Source organism: Halichoerus grypus, chromosome 7 (assembly GCF_964656455.1).
Source record: "Halichoerus grypus chromosome 7, mHalGry1.hap1.1, whole genome shotgun sequence".
Taxonomy (NCBI): domain Eukaryota; kingdom Metazoa; phylum Chordata; class Mammalia; order Carnivora; family Phocidae; genus Halichoerus; species Halichoerus grypus.
This window is the reverse complement of record NC_135718.1, coordinates 140,739,577-140,766,135: the sequence shown is the minus strand read 5'-3', so window position 1 is coordinate 140,766,135 and position 26,559 is coordinate 140,739,577. Positions and strand designations below refer to the sequence as shown.

The window sequence follows — 26,559 nt, the reverse complement described above, 5'->3', positions numbered from 1 at the left end:
TATTGTTAATTAATAATACCAAATCAAGGGCCTCAGAAAGCAAGCAAATTCATGGGCTTTAAGAATAATGATAATAGATAATACTTATATAGGGCCAAATGATTCAAAGTACTTTATACATATTAACTGATCTTACCTTCCCAAGAACCTTGTAAAAGAAGGAACTATCATTATTCCCATTTATACATGAGGAAAGTAAGTATAGAGAGGTTAAATAATTTGTCCAAGTTCACACGTGAATAAGTTCTAGAGTAGAGTTGGTATTTGAACCGAGACAACTGGATCTAACATCTATTTTTAACCAAAGAAATGTCTTAACAAAATGGAATAGGACCTTTGGAAGAAAAAAAAAATTGTTTTAACTCTATCAGTGCTGTAATGTAAGTTGGAGATCAGGTGAGGGCCAGGCAGTTACCTCCTGGTAAGCCAGCTTGAGGGAGGGACATATCCTGTCCTGCATTCTCTCTTAAATACATGGTATATGTTGTCAATTCCCTTTTACACTTTCCTCTTTTCCCTTCTCTTTACTTTCTGCAAAGGTAGTTAATATATTTTAAGTGGTTGAGAAGAGATGAAATTATATTAACTGATTAAAACATAAAAAAGTTCATTCATAAATAGGTTTATCTGCACACAAGCAAACATTTCCCTGATTGACTTACTTTCACTGAATTGAATTTACCTAATATTCTAGTGCCATGATGATACATTATTAAGAATGAATTAATAACCAAATTCAAATATATACATTGTTACCATGCAGATCTATTTTCCTCAAGTCCCATAATAATGTGAATTAATGAAAATGTAATTAAGTTGCAGAGAGAATGTACTCAGTTACATCCTAGAATTTACTTTATAGCAGTAAGAGCAATTACACAATGACATGGGCTACTAAAAGGATTATGGGATTTTACTTTTTCATTTGCTCAACATACATTTATTAGAATCCTAGTATTTTCAAAACCATCTTTGGAGGTAAAAAATCCTGGAGTCTGACCATATTTATAGATTAGATATTCCTTTGCCTGGAAGGAGACGACTGGTCCCTTTTCGTAAAATATCCTTTCTGGGAAGTCCCCCAAAATGCTACTGTAGTAAAACACTTGATCCTTAACAAGCATGGCTGCCCAATCTATAGAAGTCTACTAAAGAGGCAAAGTTATTCTAGGTAGCCAACAGACTTTCCTGTGCCCTACTTCTGATGAGCAAGTCAAGCGGAGTAGGACAGGGATAGACTGGCCATGGGTTTTATGGTTATGCTAAATTATGTACATGAACCTTCAGGAGTATCCCCATTCTGTATTTTATGTAAGAGACAATATGGTGTGATTATGCTAGCACACTCCAAATAAGATGTGGATTAAGTGTTGATCTACCAGAGGCCCATAAGTCCTTGGGAAGAATCCTTGGGAGTCCTGATTTTGTTTTTCATTTGTCACAATGTTGAAAGTATAGCCAGCTCCTTCATTGTGCATTCCTTTACTCTTACACATAGAATTCTATCATATAAGAATCATGAAGTGATTACAACATTATCTTCAAAATGTAGGATCACAATCAGAAGTAGACATTTTGGCTTCATTTTAAACTAACCATATATTATTTGAAAGTGAAACAAGAAAATTTGTTTTTATTTTATTCCATTTCTGGGATCCTACTTTGCTTCAAAGGAGTCTGAAATATATTTTCATATTGGTCCAATTGCTTGGGATCCACTGAGGTTGTTACTAGAGAGATTTGGTGTAGAAAACCCAAAGCAAATTTCTTTAATGGTGCTTGGGGTCATTGAAAACTTTCAACCATTAGACTTGACATGAAAGACACAGAAATCATTGCAAGGTCAAGGTCATTCAGCAATTGTAGTAATGCTGCAAGTGAGTAGAATTTGATGGTTTCCCCACAATGCTTGTTTTATAAAATAAAACAGAATATTTTAGTACATTTAATATACTTAGTATATTTAAAATAAAGTTTTGAAATCCCTTTTATTCAATATGAATCAATATAAATTTAATTCCATGGAATATGTATGCATATATGTATATATGTAAATGTGCAATTGTATATATGAATTATATATGTATATGCATGTACATATTCATGAACCTAGATCTTCTTCAAGGTATAAAATGTGAAAGTAGAACTTACATATAGAAATAGGTCTAAATGTTTCTTTCAAATTTTAGAAAGAAAAAATAATGATACAAACTCATTTTATTAAAAGATATATTCATAGCTAATATTTTTTTAATGTAAGCTTAAACACTTCATTTGCTAGAGTCACTTGTTAAAATACTGTCCATCTTACAAGATATCAAGGTAAAAAATATTATTTATTTTAGGAAACCAAAATACATGCTGAATTTTCTATCTTCTGCTCTATAATTATTAGGAGATTATAATTCACAATTCAATTGTCATTTAATAACATTCAGTTTATATTTTATATATCATGACTTTAGTACAGCAGTTTTCTAAAAGGTGCTCAAAAGTGGAGAGAGTTTATGTAATAGATGAAATTTTATAGCTGTTAAGGTGATTGGAATTGAACACATATAGTATATATAAAAAAGAGAGATGACAGTTTATAATTATTGGGTGCTGGTGGAAGCATTTGATTAAGATTAGCACTCTTCTCATATTTGTCCTTGGGGAATTCTGTTTTTGTGTTAATGATTATATAAATATTTGGGTATGAGGGCAATTTGGGGGTGTAATCTGGAGATGGGTGAATGGATAGACATAGATATATACAGATCTATGTAAATAGATCTATCTAACCATAGCAATTTTTACCTAAAACTTCATGCAATATAGGACTGTAGTTCTATATTTGAAATGAAGATTAAAGCTATTCAGAAGATGAAACCATTTGAGCCATTCTTTGGTGACGTTTGTTGCCTTTTACAACCTTTGACTTGGTGATTGTTTTTGATAATAAGAGTGTGTTGGTGGTTCCTTCTATGGGGAATTCCATTTCTCCATCATTTACTAGTCTCCTGAAACATTTCTTCTGGAAAACATTTTTTGACTATTCTTTCTTCCTTTTTGAGATGCACCATAGTCATGTTTAGCTCTGCCTGCCTCCCAAGAATGGCAACTCAAGAAATGAATGTTGAGAGAAAGTATTAAAGCATGTGAAAAACTACTGGAAGCATAGTTACCTGGAACAATAGATGATTGGATAAACCAAGAGTCACCCTGCTACTTAATGGGTAAAAAATGATATCAATTCTTATTAAGTCAGGAACAATAAATGATGATTATCATCTGTACTGCTATTTAATACTATTCTAGAAATTATAGCCCATGTGTTGAGACAAAAATAAAAGGTATGACTATTGGAAGGAGTAGACAAAATTATTTGTTTGGTTTTTCTTTTCTTTTTTTTTTTTTCAGAAAATGTTGGAGTATACCTAAAAAAGGGAGAGAACACCCGAACCTATTATAAGTGATTATAATGGTACGATAAGATGGTTAATTAAAAATAAATGCACAAAAAAGTTTCTATGACTCAGCAATTACAAATCTAAAGGCGATCTTATTTATATGGCAATAAGATATATGCAATTTTGTATAAACCTAAAAAGACATGTCCAGGATCAATTTAAGGAAAGTAGAAAGTAGAAACTTATAATTATTTTAGTGTTAATTTAAAAAGTGAATGAATCGAAGGCTTGTTAATAATAGAAAAGAAGGATACTGAGAGGAAGAATAAATTGTCAGATATTAGAAGTATTATAACATAATAGTATGGTATTCTATTGCTACAAAAATATATCAGTGGAACAAAATAGAAAGTGTGGAGAGTAACTCAGGAGAATAGATTTTAATATTTAATATTTAATATTTTACAGATGCATTTCAGTCAGTAAACATTCATTCAGCAAATACTTTTGAGCATCTATTAGGTGTCAGCTGTTGTTTAAATTGGGGAAAATGCAGAAGTAAATAACACGAAGTTCTTGCCTCACAGAATGTGTTATCTAGTTAGTTTTTAAATGTGTAAGGAAAAACCTAGGCTATATCCCGATCTCACACTGTATGTCAAAATAGATTGTAAATAGAATATAATGTTAAATATAAAAATATGGGAAATGAACAGAAAAAATATAAATAAATAACAATTTTTGAGTTCAGAGACCTAATTATGAAAGCAAAGAGAGGGATATACCATTACTGAAGAAAAAAAAAAAAAACAGCAAAATGATACCTTTACTAAAAGAAGAGCACTTACAAACTAGTAAGAAAGACAAACAACACAACTTCCAAAGAAAAACTGGCAAAGAATTTTGGAAATACCCAAATGAAGAACTGTGATTAAAGAAATTCAACTTCAGTAGTCATCCTAAAAATACAAATTAAAATTAGAATAAGATCCCAATTTTAATCTAATGCCAGATGGTGTCTCCCAGATATGCCTGGCCGTATCTCCTCATGATACTGGAAATATTTTGCTTGACAATGGTTGCAAGACTTTAGATAAGATAGAAAGGAAATTAAGCAACTTGAGAAGTCTCTTGCATTGAAGTCGGAAATGAAAAGGCAGTTAGATGAAAATTCTGCTTGATTAATTTATAAATTCACACACTACTGCAAGATTTTAGAGATCATCTAATCCAGTACCTCCATTTAAGATGAAGAACCTGAGGCCTGTTCTGGGCAGGAAATGAGGGTTCTGGTGTATGTATGTTTCAAAAACTATCTGGTGATATTGCTTCCTTGTATCTTTATCATTTGGAAATTATAATGTGTGATTAGTGCTTGTAACAGTGACATTCAGTCACAGTTTTTAATTGTTCTTAGGAGGTAATAGAGGATTATTTTAAAGATGAAAGAGAGTCTTCTTGGTTTTATAAAGATTAAAATTAACTACAGTTTCCCAAAACTTACTACACAGTAAAACGCTACTCTTTTTATTTTTCTCTAGCATTCCCCTACTTTTTATCCTAATCTATACTTCCAATGTAATTTTTAGAATATTGATCTAATGTTTCCCAAGTTCTTTCATGGTCATGGCTGACAATTTAATTTAAAAAATGAAGAAATAATATGTTTAAATAAATAAGACAAAATTTTTACATTCTAATAAAGAGTTAGCTATTTGGGGGTTAAATCCAGAGCATTTATAACATTTTCAGATTAGTTTTCAATTGTTATTTTGTCAAGTATCGTCAGTGAAGATTTTGTTATTCATGTATTTGTAGGGCTGGTTACCATAAATATTTTATTAATGGAGACATTTTTAGCACCACCTAATGGCAGCCAAGTAAAAAGAAAAACCTTTTCCAATTTAGAGTTTATTTGCATAATTCAAATTAAGCTATATAGCAGAGTTGCTTATATATGAAACTGAAGTTTTACATTCCCTGATGTACCAAATAGGCTGCTAGAAATCCATCTCCAAGCCATTGGCTTGAGTAGAAATGATGCATAAGGGATATTTGATAATGAAACCAAGAGATTTCTGCTTTCTTTATGAGAACAAGTATAAGAAAATTTGTAATAAAATATCCCAATTTTATGTGAGGAGTTTTATTTTAATTTTAGGAATTTATGCATCAAGACTTCATTCTCCATACCCCAGTTAATTTCCTGACAAATATAGCTTGACTATTGCATTAGCATATTTAATTTGTGTAGTTTTTCAGTAGTGTTCATAAAGCTTTGACCAATTTAATATACTAGTCTAATAAAGCATCTTTTACTTTCAGTAGATTTTTTAAAACTAAGAGTCATATCTTTCTGTTTATTCTATTAGAATTGTTTTTATTCAATGTGAGTTGAACAGTGTGGTTTATATCAGAGATAAGTAACTCTAGCTTAAGCTGTACCTATTTACCTCATATGGTTCCTAGCAAGATTTGGGAAATCTGTTGACGGTCACATCCTTAGCTTTAGGATCAATGGATCTGGTTATGTTATACATCTGAAGGAGAGTTGTGATAACACCAGATTTGAATGTCCTTCATCCTCATCTCAGCACTTTGGCTTGATACTTCTTTCGGCTTTATTTGATCAAATAATCACTATTTTTAATAATATTGTCTTCTGTAAAATCCTATAAAATATGTAATTAATAGAATAGTCTACAAGTTGCCTGGATTCAAGAGAAATATGTGTGCATATATACATATATATATAGCTATATATATATATATATATAGCTGTTGCTTTCCTATTCCCACAAAATCTCTTGTGTAATTAATGGGAACCTGTGCTTCCAATTTGGATATAGATGAGTGAAAAAGACTTTTACTCCCATGGTAACAAGAAAAACCTAGGCTAAATAAATATCACAATTTTCTATGAGGTTGTCAAAGAGCCGGTGATGCAGAAAACCCTGGATCAACTGAATTTTGGGCAGAAATGAATGCTTCATAGTTGATCAGAGACATGTGGAAGCTTCCATATCTGAGCGTGGGTACTTGGCCTCAGGGAAGTAAGCCTGATTTATATAGGGAGAATTTTCAGGATCAAGGAGAAATCAGCTGTGCATTAGACAACACTGTGTCTTTGTGAGATGAAATGGGATCTAGAAAAGATCCAAATGCAAAAAAAAAATAGGTTAGCCCCCAAATCCTACTATTGTCTAACTCATATTTTCCCAAGAAAGTGCCTATTGAAGAGGGTCTAGAAATGAACACTTATGAATTCTTGCAGTGATTGGATTCTGGAATTATAAAGGAATGTAATCCAAACATGAGCCGAAAATATCTATAATTTCAACCCAATCTCCTGCCTGCTTAACTACAGATAAAATCAAAGCAGTGACATCACTAGTCATTTTGAGAGGTGTTAAGCACAGGTGAACTCAATCTAACTAAAGCCCAATTTCAGTTAAACACAGTCAACAGAGGTATATTCTCAGATGACCAAATTATTGAAATTGGAATGCAAAAAATTTATAGTAAGTATTGTAAATATTTTAAAGAATTTAAAGGTAAAGCTGCATATAGTAAAGGAAGAAAGAGTATTTTAGAAGAGAAATGGTAGCTCTAAAAAGGAATAAAATAAAAACTACATTTGAGAAGTAAAAATATACAACAAAATCTTTATTGAGTGGGCTTAACAGAAGGTTAATGAATTTGAACACAGGTAGTTATGAAATAAACAAAAACAAAGAGAAAAAAGATTGAAAAAATAAACAGAGGATCAGTAACTTGTGGGATAATATCAGGAGTTCTAACATACATAGAGATGAGGGATTTAGGAAGAAAAGAAAGAAAATAGGCAGGAAAAAATATTTGAGGAAATAACTATTGATAAATCTTCATATTTTATGATAAAACAGTAACCTACAGATAAGAGAAGCTCAGGGAATTCCAAACAGGATAAATGCAATGAAAGCCACATCTTACGTATATTATAGTTAGATTACTAAAAACAAAAGATTAAAGAAAAAGTAAACCAGCTAGAGAAAAAAAGATACATAATATATATACAATGAAAAGAATGATGGCTAACATTTCATTAGAAATAATACAGGCTAGAGGTAATAGAATGTTTTTGAAAACAAAAGCCAAACTGAATTCTGTATTCAGTGAAATATTATTCAAATACCAAGTTGGGAAACATTTTAAGATAAACAATAACTGAGTTAATACCTCATGAGTAGTTCTAAACTACAACAAAGGCTAAATAATTTTTTTCAGGCTAAAGGAAAATAATACCAGATAGAAACTCAAATCTAATGAAGGAATAAGGGAAAAGGAAAATAAAAAAATATATATGAATAAGTAGAAAAATATTTTCTTGATTTCTTTAAATGATATTTGACTAGCAGAAGCAAAAATATATATTCTGCATTTCACACATATATAAAAGTAAAATTCATGACAACACTAGCACCAAAGAGTGGCGGATGGCATATAGAAGTATGCTACTATAGAGATCTTGTGTGTGAAGTGATATAATATTAATTTGTGGTAGAATATTATAAGTTAAGAATGCATATGATGGTCCTTAGAGTAACAATTTTAAAAAGTTTACCTATTTAAAATTAACTCATTTCTAAATAATCCATGAATCAAAAAGAAATCACAAGGGAAACTTTAAAAATTGAAAATTTAAAAGTTAAAAAACCAAAGTACAGCATATCAGCTTTTGGAATGCAGCTAAAGTGTGTTCAGAGAGAAATGTATAGATTAAGTAATTATCTTAGAAGAAAATGATCCAAGCCTTTCCAAGTTTCTTATTAAAAACTCCAACAAAGAAGTAAACCCAAATAATAAGAAACAAGAAGTAATTTAAGATACTATCAGATATCAGTGAAATAGAAACAAATAACAAAGCCCAAAGTAGGCTTGCAAGATTATTGGGAGGTGGAGGCCAGCATGGGGAGGGGAGTGACTTAGAACTGTTTTCAAAAATCAATCAATATGGTTCACCACATTAATAGAGGAATTAGAACGAAGGAATTAGAACATATCAATAGATGTGGAAAGCATCTGACAAAACATGTACTTATAATGAAAACTTTCAGCAAACTAGGAATAGAGGGGAACTTTCTCAGTTAGATGAATGACTGCTACAAGTATCCTGTAATATAGTGAAATATTGCCTACTTTGCTTTTCAGATAGGAATCAAGTCACATTCACATTTTACTCGTGGTCCCAGCCACTGCAATAAGGCAATAAAATATAATAAAAGGCATAAATATTGGAAAGAAAAGGAATAATGTCTTTATTTGTATTTGACATGGTTATGTATGTATGTTTAACAAGTACTAGAATAAGACAAATTCAGAAAGGTTGCAGTATAGAAAGTCAATATAAATGAAATTAATCAAATATATTAGTAATAAACAATTAAAAATGTAAAAGAACATTTAAAGGAGGATTCAAAACATAGTACTTTAACAGGGGCGCCCAGATGGCTCAGTTGGTCAACCATCCGACTCTTGGTTTTGGCTCAGGTCATGATCTCAGGAGCCGGTGGGATCGAGCCCCATGTTGGACTCCATTCTCAGCATGGAGTCTGCTTAAGATTCTCTCTCTCCTTCTCCCTCTGTCCCTCCCCCCCACTTGTGCACATGTTCTCCCTCTAAAAAAAATAATGAATTAATTAATTAAGAAGAATACTGGAGTTGATGAGTGCTATGGTAACAGGTAAAGCAGAGGGGTGGTTAGAATTGTTAATAGACCAGTCCTAACCAGCCAATCAGTGAAGTTGGGATTTGAGAAAAAGACCTGTAGAAGATGAGGTAGCAAACCATGAAGAGATACCTGGGAAAGGTATTTCCAGGCAAAGGGAAGAACAATTACTGAGGTAGCTAGGGTAGAAAAAGGGAAAGGAAACATAATAGGAAATGAAAGACATAGTGGAAACTGGATTATTTAGGATGTACTAGACTATTGCGGTGACTTTCACTTTTATTTGGAGTAAGACAGGAAGACTTCCGGTGAGTACCAAAAAGAGGGACATGACCAGAATTGCCTTTTTTTTAAAGATTTTTAAAATTTATTTATTCTAGAGAGAGAGAAAAATAGAGAGCATGAGTGGGGGAGGAGTAGACAGAGAGGGACGAGCAGACTCCACACTTAGCATAGAGCCGGTAGGGGGGCTGGATCCCATGACCATGCGATCATGACCTGATCCGAAATCAAGTGTTGGATGCTTAACCCACTAAGCCACCCAGGCACCCCCAGAATTGTCTTTTGATGGGATCACTCTAGCTATTATTTTAGAATAGACCATTGTATGTGTCTATGTGCGTGTGTATGTATTGGTTGGAAGGGGTAGTCATGGAGCAATGATGGGAAAAGGAAGATCAGTTAGGGGAAACAATCACAACAATCCAGGAGACAGAGAATGATGATTCATAACATAGGATGATCCACAATATATAAAGAACTCAAATAAAGCAAGTACAAAAAAATAAATGAAGTCTTCGAAATTGGGCAAAAGACATTTGTGTGTATAGCTCCCAGGAAAATGTATGGCTATTTTTTATGGCTGATGTATGTATCATTATGAAAATATATATGAAAAATCTCACCATCACAAATAAAAAATGAACTAAAACAACACTGAGTTCTCACTCTTTGCATCTCAGATTTTGAAATGTCTATTGTTGACCAGAGTCTGGGTAAATGGTCATTCACACCATTTAAAAGCATGTGGGTTAATTATTACTTTTTAGAGATAATAGATGTAGCAATATTTATAAAAATTTTAATAATTTTTAAATATTTACTCTCATCAACTGGACATTATCTTAGAGCTTAGAACGACAAGAGAAAATGTTTGTCAAAGTACTGCCTTTGCTATAAAAAATAGAAACCAAAACTTTTAGTTCTTATAGTTCTACAGTGTTTGAATTTTTATGTAGCTCTATTTATTAATTTTTGGCAAACTTTTGTATTGGAGTTTAACATATATACAGAAAAGTGCAAAAATCATAAGCGCATAGGTTGACAAATTTCAAAAACTGACCAGCCCTGTGTAACCAGCACCCAGAGTATTAAGTAAAACATACGGGGCCCCCAGAAGCTCTGCATTGTGCCCTGTTCTACATCACAACCAGCATTACCACTATCCTGACTTCTGACACAATTCATTTAATTTGCCTGGTTTTAAACTTGATGTAGTTGAGATTATACAGTATGTATTCTTTTGTGCCTAGCATCTTTTACACAACATCCTGTTGGAGAGATTTATGCAAGTAGTTGCATGTAGTTATAGTTTCTTCATTTTCATTGCTATATCGTATCCCATTTATTTATCCTTTCCACAGTTGATGGGCATTTGTGTATATTCCAGTTTGATGGTATAATGAAAAGTATTGGTATAAATGCAGTGGTCTGTCTTTCTGAACCTATGAATTTGGGGGAACATATACCTTGGGGTGGAATGGCTGGATCAGAATGTATGCCTATATTTAGAAGACATACGGATAACTTATATATAGTGTCAAACAGTTTTTCAAAATGGTTGTAGCAGTTTCCACTCCCGAGAGTAGTTTATGAGCATTCCAATTGCTTTACATATTTGGCTACACTTTTTATTTTCTATTTCATTTCAGCCATTCTAGTGGATGTTTAGTGGTATTGCATTTTATTTGGCATTTCTCTGATGACTAAAATCCAGAGCATCTTTTCCATGTTGATTAGTCATTTGGATATCGTATTTCTTGAAAAGCTATTTGCCTCAAATTTTCTTTTTTAAAAAAAGATTTAATTTATTTATTTGAGAGAGAGAGAGAGAGAGAAAGAGCATGAGCAGGGAGGAGAAACAGAGGAAGAGGGAGAAGCAGGCTCCCCGCTGAGCAGGGAGCCTGATGTGGGGCTCGATCCCAGGACCCTGAAATCATGACCTGAGCTAAAGGCAGACACTTAACTGACTCAGCCACCCAGCTCCCCTGCCCCCCAATTTTCTTATGGGTTGTTTGTCTTTTTCTTATTGATTTGTAGGATATATTCTGGATATTTACCTGTTATCAGAAATATGTATTGCAAATATCTGCTCCTACTACGTTAGTTGCCTTTTCACTCTCCTATTCATGCCTTTTGTTAGACAAAAGTTCTTAATTCTGATACAGTATAATTGATCACCCTTTCTCTTTCTATTATAGTTTTACCTCATTGTTCAAGAACTCTTTGCCTATTCCATGGCCTTGTAACTGTATTGTTTTTATGATTAAATGTTTTAAGTTATAAAACATTTGTATAAAAGTTAAATATTTCCAGCTAAATCTTGGATTTTTAGATTTTTTTAAATGCTAGGCCATGGATGTATGTGTATTTTATTTTATTTTTTTGGAATATTTATTTATTTATATATTTGAGAGAGAGAGAGAGAGAGCACATGCATATAGAGGGAGAGGGAGAAGCGGACTTCCCGCTGGGCAGGGATCCTGACCAAGACCCTGGAATCATGACCTGAGCCGAAGGCAGATGCTTAACCAACTGAGCCCCGCAGGCGCCTTGTATGTGTATTTTATACATCTATGTATCTCAAGAACCTAGAAGAGTGGCTGCACAAAGTATGTGTTCCCTAAATATTTCTTGAATGAATGAATAAATATTGAGATAGAAGAATGTTCTATCATTTCTCCAGACATTTGAAACAAAAATATTGAACTTTAGAATATTTCCTGATTTTTCTTTTAAATCAAAAATCTAAATTTTAGGCAAGTGAGAAATGTATGTTTTTCACTCTTCCATTCATTTTAGTCAGAATCGCTCCTTAATACAAACCTTTAAGGTAAAAACAATACTTTGGTACTGCTTGGCTCTGGTCCACATGTCTTCTTATTCTTGGGACAGGATGAAAGCACATTCATAAGGCATAGGGGAAGAAGGGTCAAGTTCAATCACACAGCTATATTTATTTTTTTTATTTTTATTTTTTTAAGATTTTATTTATTTATTTATTTGAGAGAAAGAGAGAGAGACAGAGAAACAGCATGAGAGGGGAGAGGGTCAGAGGGAGAAGCAGGCTCCCCGCTGAGCTGGGAGCCCAATGTGGGACTCAATCCCGGGACTCTGGGATCATGACCTGAGCCGAAGGCAGTCGCTTAACCAACTGAGCCACCCAGGCGCCCGACACAGCTATATTTAAAGCTTCTGCTCTGTCAGTGTATCACGTATCTGTTTCCATTCTTTTGCCCAACACAAGTCCCATGGCTGAGCCTAAAATCAATAGATGGGATATATAAATATATAATCTTCTTACAGGAAAAGGGGGTGTGATAATGTTGAACAATTAGGTATTTTACCGTTCTGTCTTGTGGTAAATTCAATAAACTTTTCTTTGAAATATTTTATATATTCATCAAAAGATTGTTATAGTTATATGCCAATACATGTATTTGTGAATTTAGTTCACTTAAAAAATTGATTATATGATTTAAGGCATTGGGCTCAAAAGATAGGACTTATCTATGTCTATGGCACTATTATCAAGAACATGAAGTCTCAATGGATGTGTGCATTTTTCATTTCTTCATAGAAAACATGCAAAAAATTTCATCTTTGTAATGTAAGCAGAAAAATGACAAGACTGAATTATTTGAAAAAGCTAAGGGAAAGTTGACTATACAACATCAAATCAATTTGCCCTCTATTATACTAAATCCTCCCTTTTCACAAGAAATTTTCCTTGTTCTGTGTAAAGTATTATATTTTAGTTGGGCTAAAAGTGCTTTTCTTTGTTATATAAGTGTAAAATTTAAAAATTAAATGTGTCTGAAAAACACATGCGCTTGCATATCCCATAAGTGGCATATAATATTAGTTGATTTATTCCCATATATAACTCAAATAAATATTCCTGTAATTCTTACTCTGATTCCATTTCATTCACCAAATTTCCCATCAGTCAGGAACAAGTAATTGTATTTCTAGATTGAGCAATTATTAATTTTATTAATTTCTTCCCTCATTCAAATCCTTGCTTTTGCTCTCCAGGCAGCTCCCACATAGGTGCCTCCAGCACACTTATAGAGAGTTTTATTATCTTCACGTCCTGAATTGTAGCTATTTTTATGAAATAACCTTCAGCTGTTTAATTTTAAAGCAATAGTTTTAATTATAGTATTTGATACCGCATATACAATTTTTAAAAAAAATGGTAATAGATAAGATGTCTGATGGGGAGAGCTACTCTAGACCCAAAGGAGAGAAGATTAAGAGAAGAAGGGTTAGTAGAAATACAGTTGTTCTCTAGTCAGAATGTAGACCACACTTTGGCCAACTCTATGCTTTTGCTGGCAGATGTTTCCTTCTTTTACCTGATTGGTCTACCCTAATAATTTATTTCTTTGCCTCCCATTTCTTTATCAGTTTTTTTGTGATGAGTGCTTCACACCCACTACCTAGTCATCCATTCTCTCAATCCTTATCACCTGGTCATTTGGGCTCTGAACCATTCCATTCCATTGAAAAATATTATGTCTAATGATTGCTAATTACCAGCTCTGTAATCTTTTCTTCAGGTCTAATTATTCTGGACTTACAGGAAGTGTTACATGGTTAACTAACTTTGCCTTCTTAAAGTTCTCTCTTATCTAGGCTTCCATTTTACGGTATTATTATCCTTGTTCCAATTTTGTTATTGTTTTTTTCCTTTTCTTTTCTTAAATGGGGGGGGGCATTTCCCCTAAAGGTCCTTTTTCTTTATCTACATTCTGCCTCAGGGAGACATGGATTCTTGACAGGTGATCACTAATTTATTTTTCTTGCTCCATCTCTTCTAAGATTTAGTTTCTTGTTTCCCAATGATGGATTGTTTTTGTATCATTAATATAAACACATTGTGCCCCAAACTGAACTTATATCCTCAACCCCATATTTTCTTCTTTTACCTGACCTTTCTATTTCTTTTTGATGCTTTTTCCCTTAGTAATTGATGAAAAGAATTCACCATTTTGTCCCACATCATCACCTCATATCAACATGTCTTAATGAGTTTCTTCTGAAATATACAGAGTCTATTCTTTCAATCCATTTAGTTACTTGTCAGTTCTTAATTAAAAATTTTATCATCTTATTCCCCCAAAGCACAGTGATATCCTAACTGGTTCCTCTGTGGCTAAATTATCTGTATCTTTTATACATGCCCCCATTAGTTTGGTTGCCATAATCCTGACTTTCAGCCTCTTACTCCCTTCCTCCACCCAAGGCTTAATGCCTTCCTTTAGTCTATAGGATAAATTCTAACAGGGAAGCTCAACCTTTTCAGTCCATTTATTAGGAAAGAGGAGCTAGTAGCAGGGGTTCAAATGAGTTTGAATACCTAAGAATGATTTGTTGGGATGAACAATTTTATTCTGTGGTGTCAGAGACATGCTGGGATTGACCAGGTACAAGTTTAACAACAAGGACGTAATGTCCTAGCAGCCAGGAGGAAGAGAATCAGAATGTGAGGCAATGCAATATCCAAATGGGTAGGACAAGTATGTTTAAAAGGGCCCAAAGCATAAAATCTAGAAGCCGAAGATGCAGAAGTTAAGAAGGCCAGGAAAAATTTGAGTTGACTCTTTGGAAAGTCTGAAGTCCATATTCCAGGCTTGCCTTTGCTGGTGTTAAAAAATTTCACTCTAAAGATACTTATCACACAACCTGCCTTTCCATCTTTGTCTTCTATTCAAACTTCTCAGGCTGGATAATCTATGGCAGACAGGCCAAGGTGTGGTCTTACCCATCTCTCCAGATCCATCTCTTAACTCCTGCCCACACATGCAGCATTCCTTAATAATTTCCATACCTCTAGCCCTTTGTAGAGTTTCCTCCAAAGTCCTTTCTACTCTCAGAAAACAAGCTCCAGCTTCATATTCTCTGTGAAACCTTCCTCAATCCCTTTGAATCAAATTATATCTTGTATATATCTCTATATTACTTATCACACCTCATTATACATTTTTGTTCTGTCTTTTTCCTCAACTAGAATTTAAGGTCAGGCACTGGCTGGTCAGTTTTTCTTCTTTACTGTGCAGTGGAGTATTCAACAAATGTTAATGTTTCATTGATGCGTAGTTAAAAAATGACAATTTGATACGAAATGACTTCTGCTTTCCTGCCTCCACACCTATGCTAAAACTTCCCCCTTACCTCTGATGCACCTCTCCCCTGCCTTCTCCTCCTCCAGACTCTCAAAGGATTCAATAAATGCACCTAGATACCATGTAATGAACTGGGGCTGGAAAGATGAGTCAGACATGGTTCCTGCAGTAGTTGCAGTCTGTTGAACTCAAATTAAAACCCCACTTATGTAGGACCTTTGGTTACCAGACCAGCCTGAAGGGACCTCTCTCACCTTCAAACCTTCATAGCTCTGGTTGACCGTATGACTACTCAAATCACTATTCACTAATTATTTAATATTGTGATCATGAGTTGTTTTTGATTCTCAAGTAAGTTCTTGACCTCTTATTTGATTCTCATCATACAATTTGTCTGTTAAGACACATTTTTTTATTTCCAACTAAACTGGGAATTCTTTGAGAACAAAGACTGTACCTCTTAAACTTCTTTGCTGGTTTCAATACATTAAGCAAAATGTGTTACACACAAGGAAAGGTGCTGTAAGTGAGTGGGATACCATGTGTTGAGATCATGTGGGGTAGTGGGAAGACATCTTAGGAAACAATCACAAGCTTCCCCTGCTTCCTGAGCTGGGGAAATTTCTGTAAGACAAGAGCATTGTGTGTCTAGGGCAGTAGGTGATCTGAAGGGTGAGGAAGACCCTGAAATTCTGAAAGCTGCAGACCATTTGGTTACAGGATCCTGTTTCAGAAAATTGGCTCTCTGGGCCACTTCACAGCAGGTCTTTCTAGTTTTTACCTTCTATTACTAGATTGATTCTTTAAACCTCCTAAGTATTTTAAACAATGCCCCTTGTGTTCCTTTCATTAATGTCAAAACCCATTTATTTTTATGGCTCTGATAATATTTTCACATTGATACAACCCAAAAGCAATTTTGGGTTGACAACATGTCTTTTCATGTTGATGAGTTTTGCATAACTTGAAAGTACATTATATATTGATTAGTGGGAGTGCAGACTTGAGTTTCCAAGAACAGGTTGGCATTCATAACAAGATATATTTAGAACCAAATGGCTAGGACCATCCCAGTACACTGCTGTGTATAATTCCTTGACTGTACTCACTACATCATAAATAATAATGAAAGTAAATGTACGTTTATCAGAAAGAATCAACAAAACCCCAGCACTGATTTGCTGATTGCACTTGTCTCACCAGGCATTAAGGCCAGCTTTCGAACAAGGGTGCCTGAAGGTTTGATTGTCTTTGCCGCATCGCCTGGCAATCAGGAAGAGTATTTTGCACTTCAGTTGAAGAATGGACGTCCTTGTTTTCTTTTTGATCCTCAGGTAAATGAGTAATCATAAGACTTGATATTTTTGAGAGTGTCCTAGGTGCCAGATACTGAGGTAAGTGCTTATATTTCACATTGAATCCTCACCAAAAACTTGGAGGTAAGTACTATTATTAGCCTCACTTTACCAATGAAGACAATGAAATTTACAAAGGTGCTGATGACTTGCCCACAGCTAAAATAGCAGAGCTCATTTTCAAACCACATAGTCTGACTGAGAATCTGCAGGCTTCACAACCATATGCTGTCTTATAATGAAGATGAAAACTTTTAAATACATTTGAATAGATCTATTTTTATTTTCCTTGAAAGCAAAATTATGTCTCTCTTTAATTCTTCCACATTCTGTCTCCCTCCTTCTCTATCTTTTTCTCACTCTCTTTTTCTTCCTTCCTTCCTCCGTCCCTCCCTCCCTCCATCCCTCCCTCCCTCCTTCCCTCCCTCCCTCCCTCCTTTGTTTACCAGTAAATATTTAAGTGCCTATCAGGTACTGTAATGCTGGGTATCACAGACTACAATAGTTTTAAAGTTAAATGCAACCATGCCCCTATGAAACAATCTAGGTAAGATTAATGTAAAGTATTCATGAATGTCATGAAAGAGAAGTAGAAGATGCTGTGTGTTATGGGAGCATAAAATAAAGGGTCTTTCTTTTCTGAGTTGTCAGTCTTCTCTGAAAATGTGATATTTAACTGAGATGCAAAACAATGAGGAAAAGTCAGTCAGAGCAAGAGCACATGTCTGTACAGGAAGATATGTGTTTGAGGTGGGGCAGGACAGGGAAGATACTAATGAGAGATCAGGAAGGCACTGGGAATAAAATTTCCAGGCAGAGCAAATAGCAAATGTTAAGTGCCCAAGGTAGACAAGAACATGACTTATTCTATACATCAAGATGAATGTAATATGGCTGAGGGATTGAACAAAGAGAAAAGTGGGAGGTTGAAAAGCTGGATGGAGACCAAGTCATTTAGTGCTTTGTAAGCAAATGTGAAGTTTTAAATTTTTCCCAAGAGCAATGGAAAAATCATTGAATAGTTGTCTTCATTTTAGTTAAACAAATATTGGTAAGAATTTGACAGTAGGTACAAATAGTTGAGGAATGAGTAAGACTTTGTAAAAAATGTTTTACTTTCTATATCCTCAGGGTTTCAACTTAAAACTGCTGATCTAAATCATAAGTTGTGCCTGCCAAGTCAATGTTTTACGTTATACTGTTAAGCCAGCATGACTTTTCCTCTCTGTAGCTAAACCATGGGCCAAGAGCTCTGGGTAAGAATCAGCACTTAATACACCCTGGACACCCACACACCTTGGAGAGGAGAGGCAGGGCATGGTGGACTCAGTGTATCTGAGCATCATGGCAGGTTCCTTGCAGGGGACCTCAAGAGGCCAGCTGGGTTCTTCCTGTTTCAGGAAGCTGGAAGAGCCATGAGTTGGCGCTGGAAAGACCAAGGAAGAAAGGTTTATACCTGGTGTTTCGACAGGGGCCTGATAACTGCAAGGCCAGTACTTGGTAGGTATTCAGGCACGGACTTCTGGGTGTTCTGTAGAATTGCAGTTTCTTAAGGGGTACCAATAGGTGGGCAGTGAGTAAGCAAAGAAGAAATAGCATCACACGTAAGCAGATCCAGCAGCCAGAAAGAATGGGAGAAGCAGCTGTCTCAGAAGGCCAGGCAGATGGCAATGGGGAAAAAAACAACCAGCACATTGAAGTTGATTCAGTGACAGAATTGAAAATATTATTTATCACTTGAAAACTTTAAGTAGGTGAATTAGGAGAGAGACACTGTTGAGCCTCAGATTAGCAGGTCAAAGTACATAACAAAAATATAAAAAGATAAAAAAGATGGAGACCACTAACATTATTAAGAAGAAATTCAGAAGGAGAACAAAAAAACACAGGTACAAAAAAACACAGATACAATAAAAAGGATAAAAAAGATGAGAAAAAAATAATGAAATATAAAGTAGGACAGCATATCCTTAATTGATTATAAATTTATTGAAAGGACTCATGAAGTTATAGTCAAGGTTAAGCAAAACTTACGCTTCCGTAGGACCTCTATATGCCAGGCATGATTCTAAGTGTTCACTGTATATGTAAAACACACACACACACACACCTCATTTAAATACCACAACAACTCTATGAAGTAGATACTCTTACTATTCCCACTTTACAAGTAAAAAAAAAAAATCAGAGCCACAGTAAAATTAATTTCCCCAAAGTCATCCAGCTAATTAGTGATGAAGTCAGGATTGAAACCCAGGCATTCCACCTCCAAAGACCATGATTTTAACTCTGATACTGTACTGCTTGTCAACATGAAAGAATAATGCTTGTTAATATCCAGAGACTCAGATAAAATACTATCCATGCACCATATGGAAGGAAATATTTCATCAAGCCTTCTAACCAAAAGGAGAAAAAGAAAAGTCTGAAATATGAAGAGGAAAATCAGTGGTGAATATTAAAACTGGCAATATTAAATTCAACTTAAATATTTAATGGCAGTGTGACTAGAAATGTGTTTTATGCTGCCAAAGAATTTTTGAAATAGATGAGACATATGGCAAAGGCAAGACAGACAAATCAACCTCTAATAATTGTTTGGTGCTAAAATTGCTAAAATTTGAAGGAGAGGGAAAGATAAGTGATTTAAAAGTTTCTAAAGGTCTCAACTTAGCGGAGAAGGCAGTAGGGAAATGGATCACATTGGTGTCTTATTTTCATAAAATAAATAGGCCAAAATGTTTTGTTTTAAATGCTGTGAAACAGACATTAATTATTGATAGAATGAAAATGTTCCAAGAACATCCAAATTAACAAGGTGAAAAGAGAGACTAAATGCTAGATGGTCAAAATCAACAAAAAACCTGAAAAGAAAGGAAACAGTACAGTAAAATGGAAGAATGTCAATGAGAAAGAAAAATCTGTCTCTGCTTTTTCTCCCTCAACCTGTTAATATCTGGGAATAATTGAGAAGAAGCCAGATGGAGAAAAACCTTAATTGTGTAACCATTTATTCATAGAGCTTTTAAAGTATACAAAGTGGGTTCACATTAATTATCTTACTTCATTCTTGAAGTAGCCACTTGAGGTAGTATTGTTTTCATCCCTGCTTTAGATGAAGTGGTCTAACTAGGGTCACACAGTAATTTAGTGATTGAACTGGCACTGGATTTAGTTTACTGCATTCAATGCAGTTCTGTTAAACAGCTATTGTACTCCAGGCTCCATGCTATGCTGTTGTGTGCTGGGAACACAGTAATGAGACATGAACAAAATGCCATTCACTCCGGCCATCCACTCATCTGGGCCTCCCTGTCCCACAACTGGAGTACAGAGTCTTTGCTTGAGTTGGACAGGGCAGGGAAGGAACAGGACCCAGAGGACTGTCCTACGGTGACTTCACATTAACTCGCACTTACAGTTGGTCATGCCCATCATAAATGTCAATCCCAGTGTCTGTGTGATTCTAGATGACTATGCACATCCCAGAGCTCCATTTGCAACCATACACTGGCTTGTTGTTCATCACCTATTTTGAGTACCGTACACATACACACACACACGCGCGCGCACACACACACACACACACACATACCAAACATGGGGCAAAGTCTTTGCGGAATTAATCCAAAAATGATTTCCCCAGATCTGAAGCATGACTGTCATCTCTTTGGGCAGTGTTGTTTCCCTTTGTGAAGAATGTGGCATCCTAAACTTCTACAGAATAGGAAGGTAAAGGGGTTAACTCTGCTCAGCCTCAGTATTATTGTTATGATCCTGAGAATGGCTGCCAGAAAACTCTCGGACTCATCTTTTTCATCTCCTTTTCAATGATCAGATAGTCCAGTGAAAGACATGATAGCGTAGTTCAGGGAAGCATTCACGGGACATTGCCAATGATTTCTGTCCTTTTCCCTTCTTCATCAGATACTTAGAACACTCATCACTGTCACTAGCTTCTCCAGCTGCTCTGTCCCTACCCTCTGTACCCAAATCCTAACCTGTATAAAAAGTTGGTAGGTGCCAGCCAAGTATGAGTCGAATTGTTATAGCCAATATATGGAATATATGGAATATGGAATAAAAGTATCTCTCCACAAGGCAAAAGTTACCTGCATTTTTAGGAAAGTGGCAATGAATTAATTCAAAAGAAAATTAAGGTATTAGTTGAGCAAGATTACTTTAGGATGTACTTGAGAACAGGTAATCAGATATATTATACTAAGTGGTCTTAGGACATGATGCTATCTCTGTATGAACTAGTGAGCTCAAGCTAGCGGAGACTGTGTCCTTCCCCACCACTAAGGAATTTATACTGCAGTGCAGGTGAACTGGACGTATCTGTTCACTTTTTAATGAAATCTCTACATATTTTCAGACAAAAAATTGTTGAAACAGGAATAGAGAAAATTTTGAGTATTCTTCCATTGTTTTTTCTCTTTTTAAATAGGAATATGAATACAGCTACTTGGAGAAAGTTAGAGGTATCTCACATTTAAGGAAGTTATGTTTTATTTGCTTCCCATTGATATGCAAATTATTTATATATTGAATACTTTAGGTACCACTGTAAGCCAGTTTTCTTTCCTCTATCTTTGAATGAGATATGATTATCTAATGAACACCTTATTGTACTCATCAGACAAGCAGTTATTTGCTTAATGTGTCTTTCTTATCAGACTGTACAATCCAGTGAGGGCAAAGTCTGTTTGTTTTGTCCTGAAACAGATCCTTGAGGTTAAGTCCTTGGAATATAGTAGATGCTCAATGAATAAATGTCTCTTGACAGATTGACTCACTGACTGACTCAATAACTATTGGTAAAATATACTCAAGTAAAAATTGGTAAAATATAAAATTACCCATTTTCTAGGCTAAAATTTCCAGCTCTTTAATGATTATTTAATAATTTAGTTCTTATTTAATTTCTCAGTTTGTTAGAAACTTTGACTTTTACTGTTGATTATTTTTAAATTACTGTCCCAAATCCATTCAAAATAGTTAAATTTGAATTGTGAAAAGAGCATTTTATAGGAATTTAAAGTCACTACTGTCTAGCACATTGCTTAAAATAACTTGAAGTCATCATGTACGTTTTTTAAAATATGTGAATAAACTTAAGTAATGAATTCCTTACATAACAACATAATCCTACATAGAGGCTATAGGTGTAAAAAACTTATTTGGTTTCCCTTTCAATGATCAAATGCATTCTGTGAATAAGTATTTAGGGAAGGGAGAAAGATTCTTCACAATATTTAAAATTTGTTAAGAGTCACAGTAAAGAGAAGTTCCTCTGATTCTTAATTGCTGTATTTTTTTTGTTAAGTCTCTAACAATTAGCTATCATCTCCCATTCTTTATTTGATTAATTCCAATTTGGATATACTTGGTCAGATGATATGTTATTGACCAATAATGACTTGTGGTTGTCATTGAAATGTTTTATGTTCAGTGACATTGAGAAGAAACTCATATTACATTCTGATTTCACTTAGAAGGGAGCTGAGAAAGTGAAAGCTTTCAAACAATTCTGAATGACATTTATTTAACATGTCTGGTGTTTTCCAAATGGAAAGAACGAACTGCGTGCTATAACATTAGAATTGATCGCAGAATTATTCTCTTAACATTGGTGGGGGAACATAATTTTCAAATGATCATCAAAGAATAATATGCTAAGTTCTTCCAAGTATAAAGCAAATTTGGCATCCTGAGGCTCTATGTTATATACTTGAATTTGTCTCCAATAAATGTGATTTCTGATGTAGAGAACTATTAATGCTTCAAATTGTTGCCAAACATAATATGAAGAACCACTTACTCAGACACCTGATCTTTAGAATGCAGCATCGTTTGTAACAATTTTAACGCTAACTAAGTACACTTTGATGAGACAGCATTTAATAAAATGCTCATTAATTTCATCATTAGCAAGGGTATGCTAAGAAGTAAGCCAGTTTCTTATGTCACGCCCAATTAGCATCCCATGCTAGTAATCCCATTAGTATTGTTGAATTCACTAATGGAAAAACTAATGGGCATGCTACCAGGGCACATTAATTGGGCACGACACCAGTTCTGGTTTTAATTATTAAACTACGATAATGAAATGTGTGTTTGTAAAATATTAAAATGTTGAAATAGGGTTGAAGAAAATAAAAGAGTATGTAGAGGAAAGAGATATAAAGAAAGTCCACCTACAAAAATTCAAGGACTAGAAAATGGATTTACCAAATGGTCATCCTTCTAGCTGATCAAGTTGACTATAAAAGTTGGGATATTGTCCACATGAGAAGCAACTCACCCATCCTCATGGGAAATTAAAAGCTGTTTTTTGATAATACGAATTTCTGTATGTCATACATGTTGTCATGCTCTGTATGAGGCCTGACAGGAGCCAATTAAATGTGTAGAATGGACATGTTACATCACTGAAGCTATTTTAGGGAAAAATAAACAGAAATGTTTTACTTAAGATGGTATGACGCACGTTGCCCTTTTTGTGATATAAATCTTCAATTAGATCAGGTAATTATCACTTTTCTCTTTTTGAAAAATGTTATTCCAAAATTATGGAAGTTTGGTGAAACATTCCCACTAATTAAAAAGACATTTTATAATATTTTACCCAGTCTTATTTTGTTTTTTAAAAATCTTTATTGGATTGAAGTTAATTATTGCTAAGAAAATCAGCTTTTATTAAGAAAGACATTTATTTTCACTGAGAAGGTTTGGAGTAATTTTCTGATGTTTTTTTCTTTAATAGTAGTAGTAGTAACTGATGATGGTGACAGAATTGAAATATCTTCTATTTACCCTTATTTGCTCACTAACACTAAAAAAAGGGTAACATTGTGCTGAACATGATATGCTGAAAAAGTGTTCACTTGGCTAGAAAGTACTCAGATGGAAGGTTTCTCTTCTACTTCTCTTTCTCTGTTTCCTTATCTTCACCTCCTTTCTGCTGATTTCTGTTCTTGATATCTGCCATTTCCTACTCTTACCTGCTTAGGAACTCATTTTTAACTATGATACGATGACTTCAGATACAAGTATAAATGCTAGATTTTAGACTGCAGAACATTGAGTACAAAGTTTAACTGCAATACTTATGGTCAATGTATTAATAACTGGCTAATTTTTAATATGAGTCTCATTCCTTCTCATTAGCAGTGTAGTGAAGGTAAAAGAAACTAAGCTGCCAGATATTTCCCTATCTTTAGAACAATCTGGATTCAATGGTATGTTATTAGTTTTAAATTCTTATTTCATATTTCTGCCAAAATTTTAAGAGCTAAAATTTTAGAATAGAAAATTCCTTACCTTTTATATAAGTGCTCAAAATGCAAGTGTGCTTGTAAGAGATTTTTATTCCAAGGAGAAGGTCTTTTCAGGTTTGAGCACTATGGTGTTTGCAGAAGGACATCACAGAAAAGCCTGAATAATGTTAGGCATCAACTTTAATTTTGAGTTCGGTTTGAAAATTATGCATGCTTCCATCATGATCATGTCAAAATTTATAAATTGGTTTTTAGCAAATATAGAATTATATGCATATGAGTTTACAAACATATATATTCATTCATTCATTCCTTCATTCCCTTAAGGGGTCTTCAATGGAAGTTACTCCAACTAATGATGGTGGGAAACAATATAGTGATGACAAATGGCATGAAATAATAGCTATTAGGCATCAGGCTTTTGGCCAAATCACACTCGATGGGCAGTATACAGGTAAGAACTTGATATATATAAATAGTTCTATCAATACGCTAATGTTGCCATACTTTTCTGTTGTTTATATTTCTACATCTTTCCTTTCACCTTTATCTCCTCCCCATTTCATCTGAATTGCTATTGGGTTTGCTTTTGGGGTGCTCCTAAAATGATGAATTTTTTTTTCAGTGCTTCTTTTCTTCTTATTATTATTATGTTATGTTAATCACCATACATTACATCATTAGTTTTTGATTAAAATGATGAATTCTGACAACCATTTTCTCATTATACACAGTTACAGTAAAGCAAGAATAACAGCAGAGTCATCAGTAGTAATTTTGTCTTTTATAATTTTCAAGGGCTTTTACTGATGTTCTCTCATGTTATTTTTGACCTGCAGAAGACAAACAAAAGAAAGCAGTTATTATATGCATTTTAGAAATGATGAAACTGGGTCTCAGGAAAGGTAAATAACTTTTCCCAATTTACACAGTTTGTAGAAAGGGTTCTTGGGATGCTTATCCTGTCTGTAATTCAAAGTTTAGTATTCTTTCCATTCTACACTATCTGCTGTCCTTATATAATTATAAAACAGTTACAGTACCTGCATGATGATGCAGGCTTTTATTAATATACTCAGGAAATATGGAATTATAGTGAGCACCTACAGTGTGCCAGGTATTGCTCTAGAAACTCTGGATACAAAGAGCAAAATTTACATTTTAGGTGGGAGAGGGGCAGGAGACAGAATAAATAAATACTGACCGAGTATCAGGTAGGGGTACATACTGAAAATAATAAAGCAAGAGAGGAGAGAAAGTGTGTGTGTGTGTGTGTGTGTGTGTGTGTGTGTGTGTGTGTGTGTGTGTTGGGGAGGGAATGTTTTGATTTCATAAAGAACTGTTAGAAAAGTCCCCTTTGATAAGGTGACATTTGAACAGAGACCTAAAGAAAATAAGTGGGTAAGCCAGGAGAATAACCAGGAGAAGAATGTTTCAAGCCAAGGGAATAGTTGGTGCCAGGGCCCTGAGGTGGGAACATATATATGGCATGTCAGGGACCAACAAGGAGGCCAGTGTGGGAAAGAGTGGGTGAAGGGACTAATAGGCTTTTAGGGCTGTTTTACATAGGGCCTTGTGGGCTTTTGCTTGGAAAAAGGGAACCCATTGGAGAATTTTGAGAAAGGAGTGACATGATCTGACTTCGCTCTTTAAAAGAAACACTCTGGCTGCTCTTTGGATTTTAAGGGGAAGAAGGGTGGAAATATGTAGAGCAGTTAATAAACTTCTGTAATAATTATAAAATAATTCAGGCAAGAAGAAATGGTTTCTTGAACCAGGGAAGTAAAATTGTCGATATAATGAGAAATCTGGGTATATTATAAATGTTAAATTAAAAGGATTTGATTCAAGAGGAGCAGGAGTTGGCAAATTGCTTATGGGCCACATCCAGCTCATCATTGTTTTTATAAAGTTTTACTGGAGCACAACTGTACCCATTTGTTATGTGTTGTCTGTGGCCATTTGAAGCTGCATGGTCTACAAAGCCTAAAATATATACTACATGGCCCTTTACAGAAGGAGTTTGTTAATCCCTAATGTAGACCATGACTGGTAAGTTTAGGGCCTGGGCAACTGGGAGAATGTAGCTGCCATAACTGAGGTTGACAGGATCATGGGAGAAGCTGACATGGAGAGAGATGTTCAGTGTGAACATCTGTGAGGCATCCAGGTGGATATATCAAGTGGTTTAATGGATACAACTCTTAGTTCAGGGAAGATTTCCAGACTAAGGATATACACTGGGAATTGTCAGCTAAGGATGGCATTTAACACCAAGGGACCAGATGTAAGTAGGGCTAATTAGAGTGGTTTGGGTTCTGAGGGAAAAAAAAAAAGAAAAGAAAATCCCCCTACTCCCAAGAAAAGATGGAATTATATAGAAATCTTAACAAGAGATTTACACTGTTACAC

General features: G+C 34.5%; 1 protein-coding gene across 1 annotated transcript in view; it reads left to right on the top strand.

Moving 5' to 3' along the window:
- The window catches only part of USH2A (usherin), a 687,474-nt gene that overhangs the window by 244,094 nt on the left and 416,821 nt on the right, over positions 1-26,559 (top strand). Inside the window, exons 21-22 of the mRNA XM_078078672.1 lie at positions 16,713-16,843; positions 24,475-24,601. Of these exons, the coding sequence (XP_077934798.1) occupies positions 16,713-16,843; positions 24,475-24,601 (258 nt within the window). The remainder of the gene's footprint in view (positions 1-16,712; positions 16,844-24,474; positions 24,602-26,559) is intronic.